The sequence below is a fragment of the Anomalospiza imberbis genome, chromosome Z (genome assembly GCF_031753505.1).
Source record: "Anomalospiza imberbis isolate Cuckoo-Finch-1a 21T00152 chromosome Z, ASM3175350v1, whole genome shotgun sequence".
NCBI lineage: Eukaryota > Metazoa > Chordata > Aves > Passeriformes > Viduidae > Anomalospiza > Anomalospiza imberbis.
In genome coordinates this window covers 58,634,802-58,653,251 of record NC_089721.1, presented here as the reverse complement: position 1 = coordinate 58,653,251, position 18,450 = coordinate 58,634,802, and the positions used below count along the sequence as shown (strand labels likewise).

General features: G+C 38.7%; 1 protein-coding gene across 1 annotated transcript in view; it reads left to right on the top strand.

The window, feature by feature from the left end:
- DGKQ (diacylglycerol kinase theta) overlaps window positions 1-18,450 on the top strand; it is an 87,527-nt gene that overhangs the window by 57,009 nt on the left and 12,068 nt on the right. The window contains exons 14-20 of the mRNA XM_068175978.1: window positions 104-254; window positions 1,096-1,134; window positions 2,780-2,895; window positions 10,583-10,734; window positions 12,075-12,223; window positions 12,782-12,963; window positions 14,439-14,539. Coding sequence (XP_068032079.1) covers window positions 104-254; window positions 1,096-1,134; window positions 2,780-2,895; window positions 10,583-10,734; window positions 12,075-12,223; window positions 12,782-12,963; window positions 14,439-14,539 — 890 coding nt within the window. The remainder of the gene's footprint in view (window positions 1-103; window positions 255-1,095; window positions 1,135-2,779; window positions 2,896-10,582; window positions 10,735-12,074; window positions 12,224-12,781; window positions 12,964-14,438; window positions 14,540-18,450) is intronic.

Here is an 18,450-nt window from a genome sequence, read left to right as displayed (position 1 = left end):
AGGCATAGAGGACATGATTGCTAAGTGCAGAACTATTTTGGATTTTGCCTCACAATATCTTTTTGCCAAACGTCATATCATTTATTTTCCTTTATTTTTGTAGACTTCAATACGTCAGATGAATCAAACAAGATTTTACATTGTGGAAAACAGTAAATCCATTGTACAAGTAAATTTATTTGTTGGTGGCCTTCCACCTCAGCTTTCCCCTGAAGAATACACAAATATTCTCAAGGAAGAATTAGCTATCAAAAGTAAGTAAACAAGTACATTTTCAGACACATTAACTTGTACAGAACAAAATTTAGTAGCATCAATAGCTCCTTTTTCTTAGAATTCTAACTTTTTCTGACCTGATTTTAAAAAAATCATTCTGCCTTTTACTGTCATGTGGGCTTTTAAAATAATTTTAACATGCGCACAGTTGCAGGAGAGATGTGACAGCTTATTATTTACAGAATAATTATTACGTTACTCTAGTTATAAGTGACTACACCTTTTTTTTTTTTTTTTGTACGTTTGTGTGAAAAGGCATCACTTTTTAGAAGAATTATACATACCTTAAACTGTGTGCAGAATATCCCTTGCCTTTTTTAACCTCTGACACTTTTTGTCTGGGCTGTTCTCCATGTTAGTCATGAGCTCTGTGCCCCATCATGGAGCAGTATGAGCAGTGTGTGCACACACATATGGACAGACACTCAGGGAAAAGATTTTAATTTTCTTTTTCAAAGAAGTGTAATTGAATTTTCATAATGCTCCTTCAACCAATACTTTCTATAAAATGTGTCGGGAATGTGTCATGCTTTTTGTTGCAGGAAACAAAGCATTTTTCCCAATCTTTTATGTCACTTCAAGAGGAATTAAACTTGAAATACCAGAAAGAATTCTTAGTCACCTTTTATGAAAATCAGTTTAGCTGTTCTTACTTGCAAAGTAAACACGTGAGGAAAAGTGTTAGTTGGAGGTTCTCCCTGTATTTGTATAACTTTTAATACTTATTTATATTATATTTATGTAACTTTTTTAAATACTTTAAATATTTACTCTAAATGTACCCAAGGTTTCATGTGTTTATATTTTTACCCTTTGCAGCAAATGTAGTATCTGTGAGTCATGTTTATCAAGCACAAGGTAAGCATTAAAATTTTTAGTCTTGCAAACAGTGTCTATGTTCAAAACTGCAGTCTAATACTAGAGGCTGGAAGCTCAGAGTAAGCTTATGCCTTACTGCATAAGTAAAAAGCTGTTCAGATAAAATGCAACATATTGTATTTATGAAGAGCAGTGGATTAGTGTTACCTTATTAAAAAAAGATAAAAGGTTGGCTGCATGCTTTGTGTACCAGAAGGCGGTAATATTTCATCATAAAAATGAGTTTTGAAGTTGCACTTCAACTGAATAATCTAACACCACAGAACTGTTAAAAATCCTTCAAGTGAAGGATTTTTAGTCTTTTTGACTTCGAGAATACTAAAATATGGTACTGCTTTTGGACTCAGTGGGACTGTTTCATAGTCACTGTTTCCTAGCAATGTTAAGAGCTAGAGTTCAATGGCCGAAAACTGAAGAAAATAAATGTGTTCATCCTTTGAGCTGTTTCTTTGCTTTTGCTGTATGAACTTTATTTCAGCAAGGTCGGAGAAGCCATGAGGCTTCTGACAGCTGAAGCAGCAGTGGCTCTGGGCAGCTTTAGTGCAGTGGTCAGGTGGAGATCTGCATTTGGTAAAAATGTAAAGTGTGGAATTTTCTCTTCTGTATGTTTAGGTGTCTATAGTTGAGATGTTTCACATCCTTTGCCAGGCTTAACTTCCACATGTCTGTTAAATGGGTCTTTCTATAGCATGGTTTTGAAGACTGATGTGTGCTTCCTTTGGGTTATTTGCTGCCTCCACGTGACTAATTGATACTGATTGATTTTGATCTTTGCATAGGAAAAGCTGTAAAGCTTTCTGATGTACCTTCTCCTATCCATATTTGTCAGTGGTGATTACTTGGTTTTGTGATACTTGTCCCATGTCACAGTATCATTAAACCAAATTTACATGCATGTGCTTTTTAGATGTTTCTGCTTGTATGTGATTTTTATTGCCACTTTCTTCTTATGTTTGTATTTTTGTGGTTTTCATAACTGCCTGACTCTCCCATTTTGCTGCAGCCAGGTTATGTTACCAGCCTACATCTCATATACTGTCCATTTTACATTTTTGTTTTATTCTGCCCTGTGTTCCTCCTCACCAAATATCTTACTTTACACTAACTTGTCAGTATTTATTTTGTCTTTTCTATTTTGTCTTCCCTTCTTCCCTAACTTCTCCATTCAGAACCTAAGCCAACATAAAGATCTAAACTTGAGTATCAGCCCAAATATTTGCTTGCAGTAATTCTTACTGTTAATGAACAGAACTAATGGATTTTTAATAATTGGATACAAAATGAAACCTGATACCTCTGTCACTTATGCATGATGAGAACAGAATGTTGGTAATGATAAAGAGAATGCAAATAGGCCCTACCCCTGAAGCTCAAAGGAAATCTTTAAATATGCATTAGTTCTGTGCTGCAGTTCTTGTCTTCAAGTTGCTTTGCTTTACCAAAAATCTGAGGGTAGGAAGGGAGGTTTAAAAACATAACTACACAATTCAACTGATAACAAAGGACTGCAGAATAAGTTTTGCTGAATAATGTCCTCAGTAAACTGAGTAAACCTTTGCTGTAATATGAGACCTATTTTCTAATAATAGAAAATATAAAAAGTAGTTCTGATGCCTCTTTACAGGTGCTGTTGTACTCCAAATTTCATGTTTTTCTGAAGCTGAAAGAATATATATGCTAGTTAAAGATACTGTTGTCAATGACAAGCCTCTGAATGCTGTGGTGATTCCTGCAGTTGTGGTAAGAGACAGGTTCGAATTTAAAAATTGTCTTTAAAAGAAAAAAACAGATGCCTTAAAACTCTTTCTGCTAGAACTAAATGAAAATATGTTTTATTCAAATAGGCCATACTATAAATAGAGTGACACAAAAACCAACCAATTTCAGAGCCTGTACTTCATGTATATGATATATTCAGTGAGTTAAGTCATTTGTCCTGTTATTGTTCAATTGTCAATCTACAGTTGCCTAACTGTGCAACTATAAAGGGGAGGAAAACAATTTTTTTTCTCTTTGTTTCTTTCAATGATCAAAATGTTAAGTGGAGTTTCAGTTGATAATGTCTTAAAATGCTTACAAAACTTTGGTATGGGAGCTAAATGTGTTTCCTCACTAAGTGTGAGGTAAAACACTTCTGCTTATTTTCTCAGTGATATTATCTTCATTTCCTCGATTTTGTAGCAGAGGTAGTTTGACTTTGTTTAACCCTTGAGGATCTCAGAAGAACATAGTCTTCTCAAAGACTTAGTGCAAGAGTCCTTTCACAAATTCATGCCTGATTCTGATTTATTCTTGTTGTTACTAATCACTTTCATGTGAATCAGTTTGTTTAATAATAGATTTCATGTTAGTAAAGTGAGTCAATGTGAGAAGAGAAAAATGAATAACTGAGTGAAGTGATATTTTTAACCAGGATTATGTAGGTTCTGTCCAAAAGAGAATGTTACCATAGTTACACAACAGCTCAGCAGAAAGTATCTTGCAGTTATTATCTTTCTGGAACTGCATTATGGCAAGCAAAGTGTAAGTCTTGGTTTGACTTCTTGGAATGTCACAGAAGGTAAAAAAATTACATTATTAGTGGGAATTATGAAACAACTTTATATAGTTCAATGGCCATAGTTGCTTACTCACATACCTGCTTTCACTCTATAAAAATTAGTCCTAAACTTGTCAAGACTTTCTGAAGGCAAAATTATGGTTTTCATATGAGTAGATACTAGTGGTAGTGCTCACATGCAACTGGCAAAATCAAAAGTTACACCCCCTTGTAAAAACCTGAGAGCCTTTTTCTTGTGCATGCATAGGGATTGCATTTTGTGAATTCCTTAGAAATCAAGGCCCCCTTGTAGAAACTAGGTTTCAGAGTGCCTGTTGTGAGAAACATAAAGCAGGATAAACTTTTGGATGCTTGTTTCTGGGGTATTTTAGGCTAATGTATTTTAGCCTATTTTTGTTGTCTGCGGTGTGAAGTTGAACATACTCCACTCTATTGATTACATATGTTGGTCTTTCTGACACTGGATATGTTTGAAGAGAACTTGATGCCAGGAAAATGTGAACATTGCTATCTCTTATCTGATGCAAGATAGTTTTTAGAAACCCCAGTTTAGGGGATTGCTAGGGATTAATTTCTAATATGTAAGCAGGAGAGAGGGACTGTACACCAGCACAAATATTTTGTTTCCATTTCAGCATGTGTTGTTTATATTTGGTCATATCACTGAAAGGATTCAAGAGTTAATTTAAATGATACTTCAGGTGTTGTTTTTTGTATGATTATCCACCCAGCTTATGCCATTCACTAATTACCCAGAGCAGACTAATGCTTGATCACAGTCTTTACTTTGGGTAGCAGTTGGATTAGATGACCTCCTGCAGTACTTTCCAACCCAGGCTATCTTTTTAGCCTATGGTAATATTAGTCTTTGGTTTATATGTGTGATAATTTAAATACAGTACCAGGAAATACACAGGAACTGACACAATACTAAGTTTACACCATGTTTGACATTTCTTTTGTGAGTAAAATACAAAGAAATTGGGAATGAAGGGCTAATGATTTTTTCAAATTGCCAGTTAAATTAAAGAAATACCCAACCAACAAAAAAACAAAACCAAAATATCCCTTCTTAAAAATTGGTAAAAGCACAGAAGTATTGGTGGTTAGTAGGTTGCTAGTTTTATTTTTCTGAGTTGAAATTTGCTTTCTCAGTGTCTGACATACTGTCTAAGGGGGAAGCATGATTCTAGTCTGGCATGCTCAGGTCTACCCAAAGCAATTCACCCTCTAACTACCATGACTGAGTAATCTGAGCTCAGAATCAGTTTGCATAAGCTACTTATTAGAAAGTCAAGCAGTTAGTGTTATTAGATATGTTGATCTGCTCTGCTGTTTCAGGTGTTTAGGAATTTAATCAAACATTTTTCATTTCACAATATTCAAATAAATGAAAATTCTTCAGTGGAATGTGATAAAATAAGTGCGCTGTGTTATAAAGCTATTTAGCTGCTGTGTGTAAGGAACTGCGGGGACAGTTTGTTTTCACTCTTTGGTATCAAGTCAAGGTGAAAGACATTGCAGGACTAAATCTTTCAATTCAGAACTAATTTAACAGAACTTCTTTTGCAGCACAGGCAAGCAAGGAGGTCGGCAGACATTTGTATGAGGCCAAAATCACCACAGGTTTTTGTGGCTTTATCACAAATGCCTTTTACTAGTGGAGTGCCCTCTGATATACTGTGTTTAGATTCATTAAGAGTAGCAAGAAAATATGTAGAAGATTCCCAAATAGATGAAACTTTCCATTTCATTCATTCTACTAAATCCTCACACAAATATTTACAACTTAAAAGCATCATAGTTAAATGAGCATTTTAGCCAAAACATAAGTGGTTGCTTTTCACCCTTCTGAAAGGGTTGTCACCTTTTTCACCCTTTGCTGGAAGGGTTTTCAAGGATTGGAATGGACTGCCCTGGGAAGTGGTGGGGTCACCAATCCCTGGAGGTGTTCAAGAAATGACTGGACATGGCACTTTGTGCTGTGGTTTAGTCAACAAGTGGAATTCAGTCAAAGGTTGGAATTGATGATGTTACAGGTCTTTTTCCAACTTTTATGATTCTGTGATTCTGTGATTTCTGCAATATGCCAAAAAATAAAGAAAAGGCTTGGGGGTTGGCCCAGCTGCTCCTCCAGTAGTGTTGCAATACCTTGCACATAATTTCTCATCAGGTAATGGGTCCTTTCTGGCCAGGGTGGAGAAAATTTTGTGCTTGGGGCATTGTGAGTCCTGACGTGGAACATGCTGCTGACAGCCATTTGCAAATGTTGAATTCTACTTGTCAGAGATATCTGCAGTTCCTGGAGACAGCCCACCACCCAGGAAGATGTGCTGTGGTTGTCTGGTGACAACTGGTAGGGCTGGTGACACAGAATGCCTTGTTCTGCTTTGTTGTGAGATGTGATTACACAGAACAGTCAATGGAAAGGGGATTAGCATGGATAATAAACATCTTGCCCCAGTTTAAAATGGTGTTGTGCTACTCCTGACAAATTAAGCAATTCACAGTGAATGTCAGAGTGTCTAAGTCACGCAGCCTCCTTCAGCTGTCTGTAAGAAAGGAGCAATAAATTCCTTCCTGAATTGCAGCCAACACAAAACCCTTCTTCAGATTTCACTCCTTAAGCACAGCACTGAAGCTAGAGCTAAAGGGGGAAGGGAGTCCTCGGGCTGTGAGTCACATACTCTCTTCTGCCCAGTAACAAACTCACTCCTCTGTCCCCAGTGGGGCTTTATTAAGGAGCTTTTAAAAATTGTGCCGCTATAGAATGCTACCCTTGTGACTGTCTGTAATTGTAACAAAGAGTGTGCTCTTGAGAAAGCACAGCATCCTGCTCTACTGTACAAACTGTCAAGAGTTTTTAATTCTTACCAAGAAATAATTGTCTTCTTAGAAGCTGGCCTTTATCTGTGGATGTAGCAGTGTTTCTTACTCCTTTAAGCTTAATGAAGAGTTGTGATGGGAAGCAAGTTCACTGTAAGGACAAGCACTTTCTTGAAATCATCTTTTGATTCTGAATAGCTGCATCTAAATGGGTATAGTTAGGAATTCACATTCTTAGTTAACTTTACAACTATGGGTTTGAGTAGTAGGACTATTCACTTTACACTAACTACAGATTTTTTATTAGTTCCAGGCATTCGCTTTAGCTGCTTGTAAATCTTAGTAGCATTCAGGGTGTATATTTAACTGGTTTGGGGGTTTTTAGGTACAGTATTGACACTTGATAAGAAATACCATTGGCAATTTACAGTAGAAACTGTAAATATATATTTGCAAGAATTTATGTTACTGGGTAAGATCTCAGACAACTTTATAAAACACAGCTGTCCTTTTGAATGCCTTAGAGTGTACCGTGTCTCAGAAATAGTTGTGATTCCCTTATGTTGCTTTTGAATTATTTCAGTTACTTGGTTTTAAACCCAGTGCATTAGAATGCATCTCTAAAAGCAAGTAATATAAAACATGTGTTCAGCATGTCACTTCTAAATGTCCCAAACCAGTATTTTTAGAAACTGATTTCCTGAAAAACAGAAGATAATCAAATGTTCTTGTTACATTCAAGTAAGGTATTTGTTAGGCTCCAGATCTGGGCTGGTTTCTTTGCTGTTATTCTTCTTTGAAAAAGTTTTTGTTACTTTGAACTGCAGAACTTAATTTTTTTTTCTTTTTATTATCCTGTTAACCCCCTTTTTAAACCCCACAAGTTCCCAGGCATTATACCAATCCTGAGATTTCAGGTTGCTGGTATTGTTCAGAAAATTGAAATGGCTAGAGATAAATTTATGTATTTAAAAAGCTCTGAAGAGGAACAAATGGGAAGTGGACAGCAGAAAGGGTAGGGCAGAGTAAAAGCTGGACAAGGAGTGCTGGAAGGGAGCAATGTGCACAGTTACCCCATGGGAAGTGATGTTTCCTTTCAGAGCTGCTCTGTCTTCTCTTGCTCATGGGATTTAATCCCATGCAGCACTACAGGCTGGGCAGAGTGGCTGGAAAGCATCCCAGCACAAAAGGGGATGCTGGGGATGCTGGTCAACATCTGGCTGAACATGAGTCAAGAGTGTGCCCAGGTGGCCTTCTTGACATCCTAGCCTGTATCAGCAATAGTGTGCCCAGCAGGACCAGGACAGGGATTGTTCCCCTGTACCCAGCACTAGTGAGGCCATACCTTGAGTTCTGTGTCCAGTTCTGGGCCTCTCACTTCAAAAAGGACATTGATGTGCTGGGGTTGTCCAGAGAAGGGAACAAGGCTCACAAAAGGACCAGAAAACATGTCTTATGAGAACTGGCTGAGGGAGCTGGGGTTGTTTAGTCTCCAGAAGAGGAGGCTCAGGGCTGACCCCACTGCTCTCTAAAACTCCCTGAAAGGAGGGTGTAGTGAGGTGGGAGTCAGTCTCTCCTGCCGTGCCTGCAGTGAGGGGACAAGAAGATATGGCCTTAGTCTGAGACATGGGAGTTTCAGATTAGATATTAGAAAAAAAAAAAAAATTATCACTGTCAGGGTGGTCAGGCAGTGGAAAAGATTGCCCAGGGATGTCACCATTCCTGCAGGTGTTTAAGAGGTATCTGGATTTGGTGCTGGTGATGTTGTTGAGTGGTTTTGGTGTTACAGTGGCAGTGCTGGGTCGGTGGTTGGACTTGATGATCCTAAAGTTGTCTTCCAACCTTGATGATTTTGTGATTATCAAAGAGCTATTCTAAGTAGGATATGGCAGATGATGATGCAGGAAGTGATAGAATAACAAGATGGCCTTTACTTCTAAAAACACCAGAGCTCTGCTTACTCTTCCAATAATGCTTCAATGGCTCAAGGGGACGAAATCCACTTGTCTCTTTGGGATGTATGGATCCTTGCTGTTGACTTAATACCCAAGGAATCCCTTTTGTGACAGTGGCATGCATTATGTTCCATAGACTTCCTTTGCTGCCTACAAATTTCCTTTCCATGTGCTTAACATAAATGAATATATTACCCTTGTTACATGATGAGCATGCTTTGAGTAATTGCTTCCCCCTTTCCAATAAGGCCTGAATGTAGAGGCCAAAGGTGTTTTAACTTCAGTTGTCAGTCTAGCATGAAGGTAGTTCCTTTGGAGAGAGCTGTGTGCACAGCTTTCAGCCTCTTTATCATCAACCTACTTGTTTTTTCTGCAGTGGAACCTTTCCAGTAAAACAAAACATTGAGGGATTTTGGGCTGATTGTCCTCCCTTGTTTGGCTCATTTATTTTTCAAGAAAACAGATATATTTTCAAACTGAATGTCTTCTAGAATCTGACAGATGAGGAAAGAAGGGGTCAGTGTGTGCCTACTTGACCAGCCTTTATACCTGCTTAGTGTTCCTCTTCTCAAGGTTTTCTCTTTATCAAGAGACAAGTCACACTGGATGGCAGAGTGCATTTCTCATGCAAGTAGTGTTAGAAGAGAAGGATTTTTATGTGTTTGTCAGCATGTTGACACATCTGGCAGGGTGTGACTTGCAGAGGATTAGCACCCAGCTCTTCTAAGAACAGAAAGTTAGAAGAAATCTCTCAAGTACTGTTAAGACACAAACAGTGATTTTCTTGTAAAGTGCTTAAATCAGGTCGCAGGTCTGGGGTATCTCAATGTTGGACTCCATTTTTCATCCCCACAAATATAACTCATAAATTTGACCCGATTTCTCTGTTGTTCGCCTCAGATCATGGTCTCTGGTGGTTGCTCACAGGCAGCAGCTGAAAGGCTCTCTGGGTGCCTCCTCCTCCCGTCTGTAGCTGTTGGTATCTGTCCACATGCCTGCATGCTGCAGTCATGCTGCTGCCTCACCAACCCCTGAATCATTCTTGTCTAAATTGACTTATATTTAGCACTGTTGTTCTGTTCCCTGAATCCATCCGGTCAGCTGCGTGACAAATTGCTGTTCCCTGAATGCTGTCCAATTTGTAAATAACAATTATCACAACTTAGGGACCGTGGCAAACCACTTCTGTTTAGAGGTGCAGTTGTTGAAATGTCCAGTGGACTTTTCTGACATGTACCTGCACCCCAGCCATGTGGCAGGATGGATGAAAGGTGTGCTGATGATTTCTAATCTTTCTAGAACTACTTAGAAATCATTTTACAGAACTCATGGGTGGACAGGCTGGTTGAACACAAGTCCCAAGGTGCATCTGTTGGCTGGAAGTTTTGACCTCCAGTGAAGCTGCAGATATTGTTCCTATGCAGTCCATGGAGTGCCCCAGGAAATCACACCTCTGCCATGTCCAGTGGCTTCCTTTGCAGTTTCTGGAGGCTTTGAGAGTCCTTTCAGCAGCAGCTTCAGTAGGTCGTAAGATATTGGCACCCCTGAGTAAATCCTCATGATGAAAAAGCTTAGCTTATATATTTTTAAAAGAAGCTTTCAGCTTTTAATTTCATAGGGAGAGGTACACCACTGTCTGCCCCAAACATCTTCATTTTTAAATGCTTTGTCCTTGTAAATTGGCATGCATGCTAAGACAACCACAAAACTAAAGAAAGTTTTTTAGTTGGCTTGAGGAGAAGTCCTCGCTTTTCAAGGAAACTGTTTTAATTATACAGAACTCTTATCCCTCACACTGTTTTTTGGCCAGACTATTTACTGAAAATGCATAGGAACGGCTACCTAAAATGCCTTTGTTTCTAATGTCAGACTCAAATGTGGACTTGAAGTTGGTTAAGGAGCATTCAATTCCTAGGGAAGCAAGATCAGCAGCTAACCTGTCCATTGCTGGACATTGAATCTTTTTATTTATAGAATCTGGATTTTTTTCGTAGGCATCAAGGAAGCATCAGATAATATTTCTGAGATGCAGAATTTTCCTGCCTTTTCATGGCATTGACTTATCCTTTTTCTTGTTTTCTTCCAGGCTTCCAAGATACCACAGAATTGTTGCCCACTTCTTGTATTTGTGAATCCAAAAAGTGGTGGTCTAAAAGGTCGGGATCTGCTGTACAGTTTTAGAAAGTTGTTAAACCCACATCAAGTCTTTGAGCTTACCAATGGGGGCCCACTGCCTGGGTAAGTCATCATGTTTAAATTTTTTTTTTAATTCACATTGTTTTGTTTAAAGGGTAGACTAGATTCACTTATTTTGAAGATCTAAATTGTTTCTGTTCTGTGCCTGAAGATCAGGACAGTGGATCATTTCCTTCTGACTTCTTATTATGAGAATATATTTAAACTTTGGGATTGTCTAAAGAAAAGAGAATAGAGTAGTTCCTGATATATACACTTCTGTCAGTCTGGCCCTGGGAGAGTGATATATGCACTTTACAGTAGCACATATTTAAAAATTATTGAAAATAAATAGATTTTATAATTGAATGGAGATGGAAAGAGAAATATAACATTTCCTGATGAGGGTGGATTTTGCTTTGATTTCTGTTGATGTTTCATGGGAACTACCAGGAAAGTACAATAAAATTTTCTATTTTGACTCTTGAAACTTGGCCACAGTTGCAGAATTAACAGGGTTTGCCTGATCACAGCTGCAACATTTCTACAAGGAACAGAACATAATGTGCTTGTAGGAAGACAGGAACTGATGACTTGATTTAATGAACCCCACTTTGTTACAGCTTCATAAAACAAAGTGATGGTTGTAGCCTATTCCTCATTCCTTCACTACTACTTTAATAACAAACTTGTCATGGTAAGATCTTCAGAACAAAAGCTTTGTGGGAAAAATGCAGCTTATGTTGGAGACAAGATAAACAAGCTACACAAACTAATTTTTCTGTCAGAACTGTATAATTCTCTTTTCTCCTTAATGCACTTCAAGCTGCAACTTCAGTAAGCAGTTTAATTTGTTTTGGCTTTGGAATCTTTCTGTAGCTTTATGGCAAAATGTTCCCACTTATTTATTGCTTCTTGTGCAATGGGAAATAACAATTCTTTTGCATGATATGTTGGTATGAAGGATGAAAAGCCACAAAAGGTAAGCATCACAAGGAAAACAGTACTATGAAGAAGAAAATGTACTGTGATACCTATGACTAAGTACAAAAACACCACCCATAATCAACATCTCCTCTAGGATTTAGAGAGTTACAGATGTTCACATTGAAATTATGACTAGTTAGGTCTCTGTGCCCTTGAAAAAGGAAGTGATTAACCATTTAGTTCTGTCTGTGAAGAATCATAAAGGAATATGGTTTTTCACTCTTTCTAAAATCACCTTTATCTACAACTTCATATTTTTCCATTCACTTTGTTGAATTTGATCCAGAAACTGACGGTAGAGGGGCATGGGCAGAAATCAATAATACTGTGTTATTTTAAATAGTATATTGGGACTTTGCATTTCCTGTATTCCATTGTAACTTTTCTTTTCCCCTGTGCTTTGCTTCACAATGGAGGTTTCACACGTTCTCCAAAGTCCCCTCCTTCCGAGTGCTGGTGTGTGGAGGGGACGGCACCGTTGGCTGGGTCCTTGGTGCCCTCGAAGAGATCAGGCACAAGCTGGTGTGCTCAGAGCCTTCAGTTGCCATCTTACCTTTAGGAACAGGTGAGAATCACAGTAAGAACAGAAGCTGAGCAGAGAAGCCCTCTGGAAAGTTTTATCTTTATTTGTCTGACAAGGATCTCAGCTAAGATGCCATGAGATTCAGTTCTGGCTGGTGCTGGGAAGTATATCACAGTATTACCTTTTCAAGAAAATGTCAGTCATGCTTTCAGAAAAACAGCACCAGGAGAGACAAGCAGCAGGAGTGTTGATATGTGTGTAGGTGAGTGGGCAGGAAAATACCCTCCTCCTGACAACCACAGGTGCATCAGCCTTTGCTGTAAGACAGCAAAATCAGTTGCCCCCTGGTGTCTCAACTCCACAATAGGTTTTTCTACCACATTTTGTGGAAACACTCCAGTGTCTGTATGCAGTGGTAAGCACATGTGCAGACACAACACAGCTTAGATTTTTTTTTTTTCTGCTAGTTAGCTCTTCCTTCCAAACAAATGAATTCTGTGACTTGATTGGAGCACCTTAGTGCAGTGTGATTTGTAAAACAAGGCTGATGCACTGATTATGAAACACGATCACGTTTTGATGTTCTTCACTGTTGCCCAGGTAATGACTTGGGGAGGGTCTTGCGCTGGGGAGCTGGCTACAGTGGGGAGGACCCATACTCCATTTTGATTTCTGTGGATGAGGCGGATGATGTTCTTATGGATCGCTGGACTATCCTTTTGGATGCAGAAGAGCCAGCTGAAGGTGCAGAAAATGGCATTGCGGAACCTGAGCCTCCCAAGGTGAGCTGAGCACCATTTAGGTGTGATTCTTAGAACTGTTGCTCTAGTGAAAATCACAAATAGGATGGGTATTAACATCGTTTAATTTTACTGCTCACTTGTCTTTGTGCTTGGGACTTACTGGGCTGTTTCCTAGTGAATACAGCATACGTCTGGACCTAGTGTTTCAGTTCTGGCAGGGCTGGTTGACTGCAGAGCATCTTTTGTAGCTATTTAGCAAAAAGCATCTGATAGAGGATTAATGAAAATATTCACATGGCGATAGCATTCCTATTTGCTTCAGCTGGAAAGAAATTTATTTCTCAAATAAGAAAAAGGCTTTGGAAGAAATGCCAAAACACTTTCCAAAACACTTGTAAAACTGGGGTGTCCACCAAAAAACACTCCCTTCCCCAAGAAGTACTCTCGTATTTTCTTTCACAGTTTAAGAAATTACTAGGAGTTGCTAGCATATACAGGAAGTAAATCCTTCCATCATCTTACTGCTATTGCGTGTCTGTGTATGTGTCATCTGTTATTTGCATTTTTTTTGAGTGAAAGTCACTGTCACTTGGTTCATATGAGCTTGTTTCTGTTTAGGAAAATAAAAATGTTGATTGTAGATGGTGATTTTGGAGCTCTATGTGAATCCTGGTTCAGTCTCTTTTCAGATGAAAGGAAGAAATTGGACAAGAAGCTTGCAAAAAAAAAAAAAAAAGTAGGAAATCATAACAATGGTAGCAATTGTCCAAGATTTTAGTCTGGTCACTGGAAAATCCTAGGCATTATGAGTCAATTGGAGAATTTAAGATGGTCAGGATCCAGCTATTTTTCTCTTGGTGGAGACAGGGGCTTTTTTTCCCATCTGCTTTTTAAAGGTGAAGGATGAGAGAGTAAGGCCGAGGATAAAAGAGTTACAGAATGAACTGGCATGCAAAGAAAGATTTAATGGAAGAAATGGTCAAAATCTGTAGAAACTTGAGGTTGGTATATAGGGAGCTAGTTAAAATGCAGCTGAGTAGGTGAAGTCAAGTTGTCCATTCATCTGGTGTAAGCTGGTCACCTTCCAAAGTAAGTACGAGTGTCTTCCCAATTATGTAATATAAATCCATGGCTGATGCCAAAAATAATAGTGGCATTAGTGTTCAGCAGCTTGTGAAGTTATTGCATAGAATTGCTTTGAGAGGTTGAGTTGGTTTTATTTCTGTATTTGTTTTTATTTCTGCCTTATTATGCTTGTTACTTTTAATTAAAATATTAAATTTTGAAGTTTCTGATACTTTGGAAATAATGACTAAGCATGTCAACAGTTGTCCATGCAGCTTTATTTTTAGTGAAGTGTTTCTGGAAAATGTTTTCCAGAATCTGTCAAGATGCAAGTGACTTGGGAGAATCATCTGCAAAACTTGCTTTTGTTGAAAAACTTTGGAAGGTCTTCATTTTTCATTTACAAATGTAAGCAGGAAATGATACCTTTTTTTTTTCCTTTTGGTCAGATTGTACAGATGAATAATTACTGTGGTCTTGGCATTGATGCAGAGCTGAGCTTGGACTTTCATCATGCTAGAGAAGAAGAACCAGGGAAATTCAATAGCAGGTAATCCTGAGGAAACAAGGTATGAAGGTCAATTCTCTGGTATTGCACTACTTCTAATTTACAGTAGAAATTATAATCTTAAATGCTACAGGTATCCACTAATATTGCTTGTGGCAGAGCTGAGACAAGGAAGAATTAAGCTAGCCGGGACGTCAGAGACACAAAATTCCTGTGTTTTGTTGGTTTGGGTATGGTTTGGGGTTTTTTTTCCTCTACCGAGAGAGCACCAAAGCAGTTTTTGGAAGCCATGTCATTGTTATTCAGTGTTGTTAGTTGCCAATAACTGCTTTGTTGAGTTCAGTGAAATTTTGAGATAGTGGAAATATCTTAAAGCCTTTAGCAAGAGTGGGGGTAGTGCTGCTACATGAGCAATAAGCACTGTTCAGAAGTATTCACAACTTCTACAGTACCTTTTCCAGTTTTGCCTAGTGGTGTTCCAATGCCTGCATGCTGGTATTAAGGATAAAAAACTCTATGTATCTCAATCTACAACCATGTTATTAAACATATGTTGACAGAGACCTTCCTCCTCTCTGGCATGCACATCAACCAGTAATGGGACTTTTTCTTCTTCCCATAATTCCTGAAATTGATGAGCAAAACAAATCATGTCCCTGTAATTAATCAGTAATTCCTTACAGAAACTGGTTTTGTTTGCTTTCCCGTACATTTGTGGTTAAATGCCTTCTAAATTGTCTCTTGGTTGCCAGAGTTACAGCCAGTTACAACTATGCAGTGTTCAAACTGTAACTATTAAAAATATTCCCTGACCAGTTATGAGTGCAATGATGTGTAATCCGACCTATCTTGTAGTGTTCTGCCTATCATTACAGGCATTGCTCATGGTGCTTTTCTTAAAAACTGACTTATACAGTTGATGTAAATATAGGTGGCTCCTGGTACATAAGTTGCTGTTAGCCACTGGTTTGCATTTTTAATATTCTAGACTGAAAGCATCATAGGTAGAAAATCAGGCAATAAGTTTGTGTGTAGCAGTGCCCGTTCTAGTAGGTGAAACTTTTCTAGATGGACTTGTGCGGTTCATATAATGTACAAGTTATGTTCATTCTTTCTTCAAAATATACTACCCCATATTTGCAAAGCTGCAGCATTTCGAAATATGCATCCTCTTCTTATTGCCACTGCATATAAGGGATATACTTTGATTGCTATTGCCCTGTGTGCTTTTCATCCCTGTCATCTTCATCTCAGTTATTTCCCAGTGTGCAGCATCCATAGTGCAGTGGACAATGTCTTGGCATCATTCTTGCAGGGTGACTTGAAGGACTTGTGGGAAAGAAGATAATTAATTTTTTTCCCGAAATCTAAAGGGCTATATACTCCTGAAAAGGAAACATGAAATAATTAATTGATACTGAGGTGTGTTTTTGCGGAAGCCAAAAGCTTGTTCATGCTAACAGTGCTGACACATGATATTTACCTTTGACTGCCTGTGAAAATGACTGCTAAAATAGTTGAATTTATGCTTCCCCATCATAAGCAAGTGCACGCTCTTGTAAGTAATATTAGCTTGTTTTTTTAATTATTTCTTGTAAATTAACTAAAGATAGTATCTACTTAATGCAAGATGCAGCAGCTGCTGGCAGGTGAACTCTTGAGCGCAGAACAGGAAGTTTTAGGCTGTGGCAACAGAAATTGCAGGTAGTCCTTGGAAGAAATACGAGCTTGAGTGCTCATCTGAAGCAAGACCTTAAACTGATAAATGTCCCAAAAGCTGTGTGCTCTCTGGCCTCACTCAGTAGAGTCTCTTTTTATGCTCTGGAATGCTTAACTTTAGCTAACAGCTCAAAGTGCAGTGATAACACCCCTGCAGGAATTCAGCGCTGATCTTGCATTGCAGGGCAGATAAAAATAGTGTATATTGTGACAGTGCTGGTTTGCATTGGTGAATGCCAAACTATATGAGTTTTTTTCACAGTGTAAAATTTAATTACAGGGGATCTTCCTTCATTCATGGAATCACAGAGTGGGTCAGATTGGAAGAGATTACAGTGGTCATCTTATCCCACCTCCCTGCTCAAGCAGGGTTATCCCAGAGCACTTGGCACAGGATTGCATTCCGTATGCTTCTTGAATATCTCCAGTGAGGGAAACTCCACACCCTGTCTGTACAATCTGTTCCAGTGTTCAGTTACCCACACAGTAAAGAAATCGTTCCTCATGTTCAGGTTGAACTTCTGTGCATCAGTTTCTGCCCATTGCCTCTTGTCCTTGCTTGCTGCCTGGCTCCATCCTCTTGACACTGTCCCTTCAGATACTTATAGACATTGATAGGGTTCCCTTTCTTCTCGAGGCTGAACAGGCCCAACTCCCTCAGCCTTTCCTGGTTAAAGAGATTCTCCAGTCCCTTAATAATCTTTGTGGCCCTCCACTGGACCCACTACAGGAGCTTCATGTCTCTCTTGTACTGAGGAGCCCAAAACTGGGCACAGACTGAAGATGTATGTGACCAGGGCTGAGGAGAGGAGTAGGATCACCTCCCTTGACCTTCAGGTGATGCACTTCCTAATACACCCAGGATCCAATTGGCCTCTTGGCCCCCAGGACACATGGACATGGACAGCTTATGGTTCACCAGGACCCCCAGGTTCTTCTCCTCAGAGCTGCCTTCCAGCAGATTGCCCCCAGCCTGTGCTGGTTCATGGGATTATTTCTCCTAGGTGTAGGACTCTCCCTTTGCTCTTTGTTGAATTTCAGATTGTTTCTCTCTGCCCATCTCTCCAGCCTGTCAAGGTCTCTCTGAACGGCTGCAGAGCTCTCTGGGGTATCAACCACTCCTCCCAGCTTTGTGTTATCAGTGAACTTGCTGAGGAGGCATCTGGCTCTTCATCCAAGTCATTCCCAGGGGATCCTGGAGCAGTCTTTAGGATAGCATACTACAGAAGAGATCACATCTTGCTTGTACCATCCAAAATGGCAGGAGATTGCCGTGGCAAGCAGTTTCCTGTTTGCAAATGCAAGGTTTGGGAGAATATTTTGTGCCATTTAATGCAACTTTAGACTTATTTTACAGAGATATACAGCCGTTCTGCAGTTAGGGCACTGTGAAGTATTCTTTCAGTTTCTGAAGGCTTCCTTCTTCATGCAACAAAAATTAATATTTCTTGGGGATATTGGAAGTTTTGTGTTTCCTACTGATATTCCAGTATTTTTCAGTTGTATCCAAATTAGACAAAAGCTGTCTTAGCATAGACACATCTTTCATGGAGCAGAAGTGTATATTAAATGGCGTTACATGAGGTACCTTTAATTTGGTGCTATTTTAAGCTGTTAGGACATAGGACTAATCATTCCCAATGTAATAATTTAAGATGACTGAAAAGTCTGAAAAGTCTCTGTCTGAAGATTTGGCTGTAACCTGCATTGGCTATCTTCACCACTTCAATGTCTACAGTATTTGGACGTAATTCTAGAGAGATTTTGCAGAGTTGAATTCCAATGACACCCATGTACTAGTAGGGTAAAGTAATGGAAATTTATGCTTTTTATTTTAAGGTTGCCCTGAAGGCCATGTATCCAAAGGTTTCCATTATAGAAGAAAATAGCCTGTGTGTTTAACTATCTTTTGTTTATATTATTCTTAAAATATTTTGCCATTTCTATGGATGCCATAAAAATCTTCCTCATCTATTTTATTCTAAAATTAGATATGTTGGAGCTCTGTCACAAGTTGAGATTACTAAGCCTATTTTAAGTTTCTGCATCTAAGTATATTTCAAATTAATTAGGAATGTGTAAAGCAAAGATATTCTTTTTTTTTTGCCATAGATATTGTAGCATTGCTTGAAAAAACAATTTAAAATTGGTCATGATGACCTCTTAAGTAAGTCTTAATCAAAAATGTAATCTTCCAGTCCAGGAGTTTGCATTTCAAAGAGGCATTGTATTCA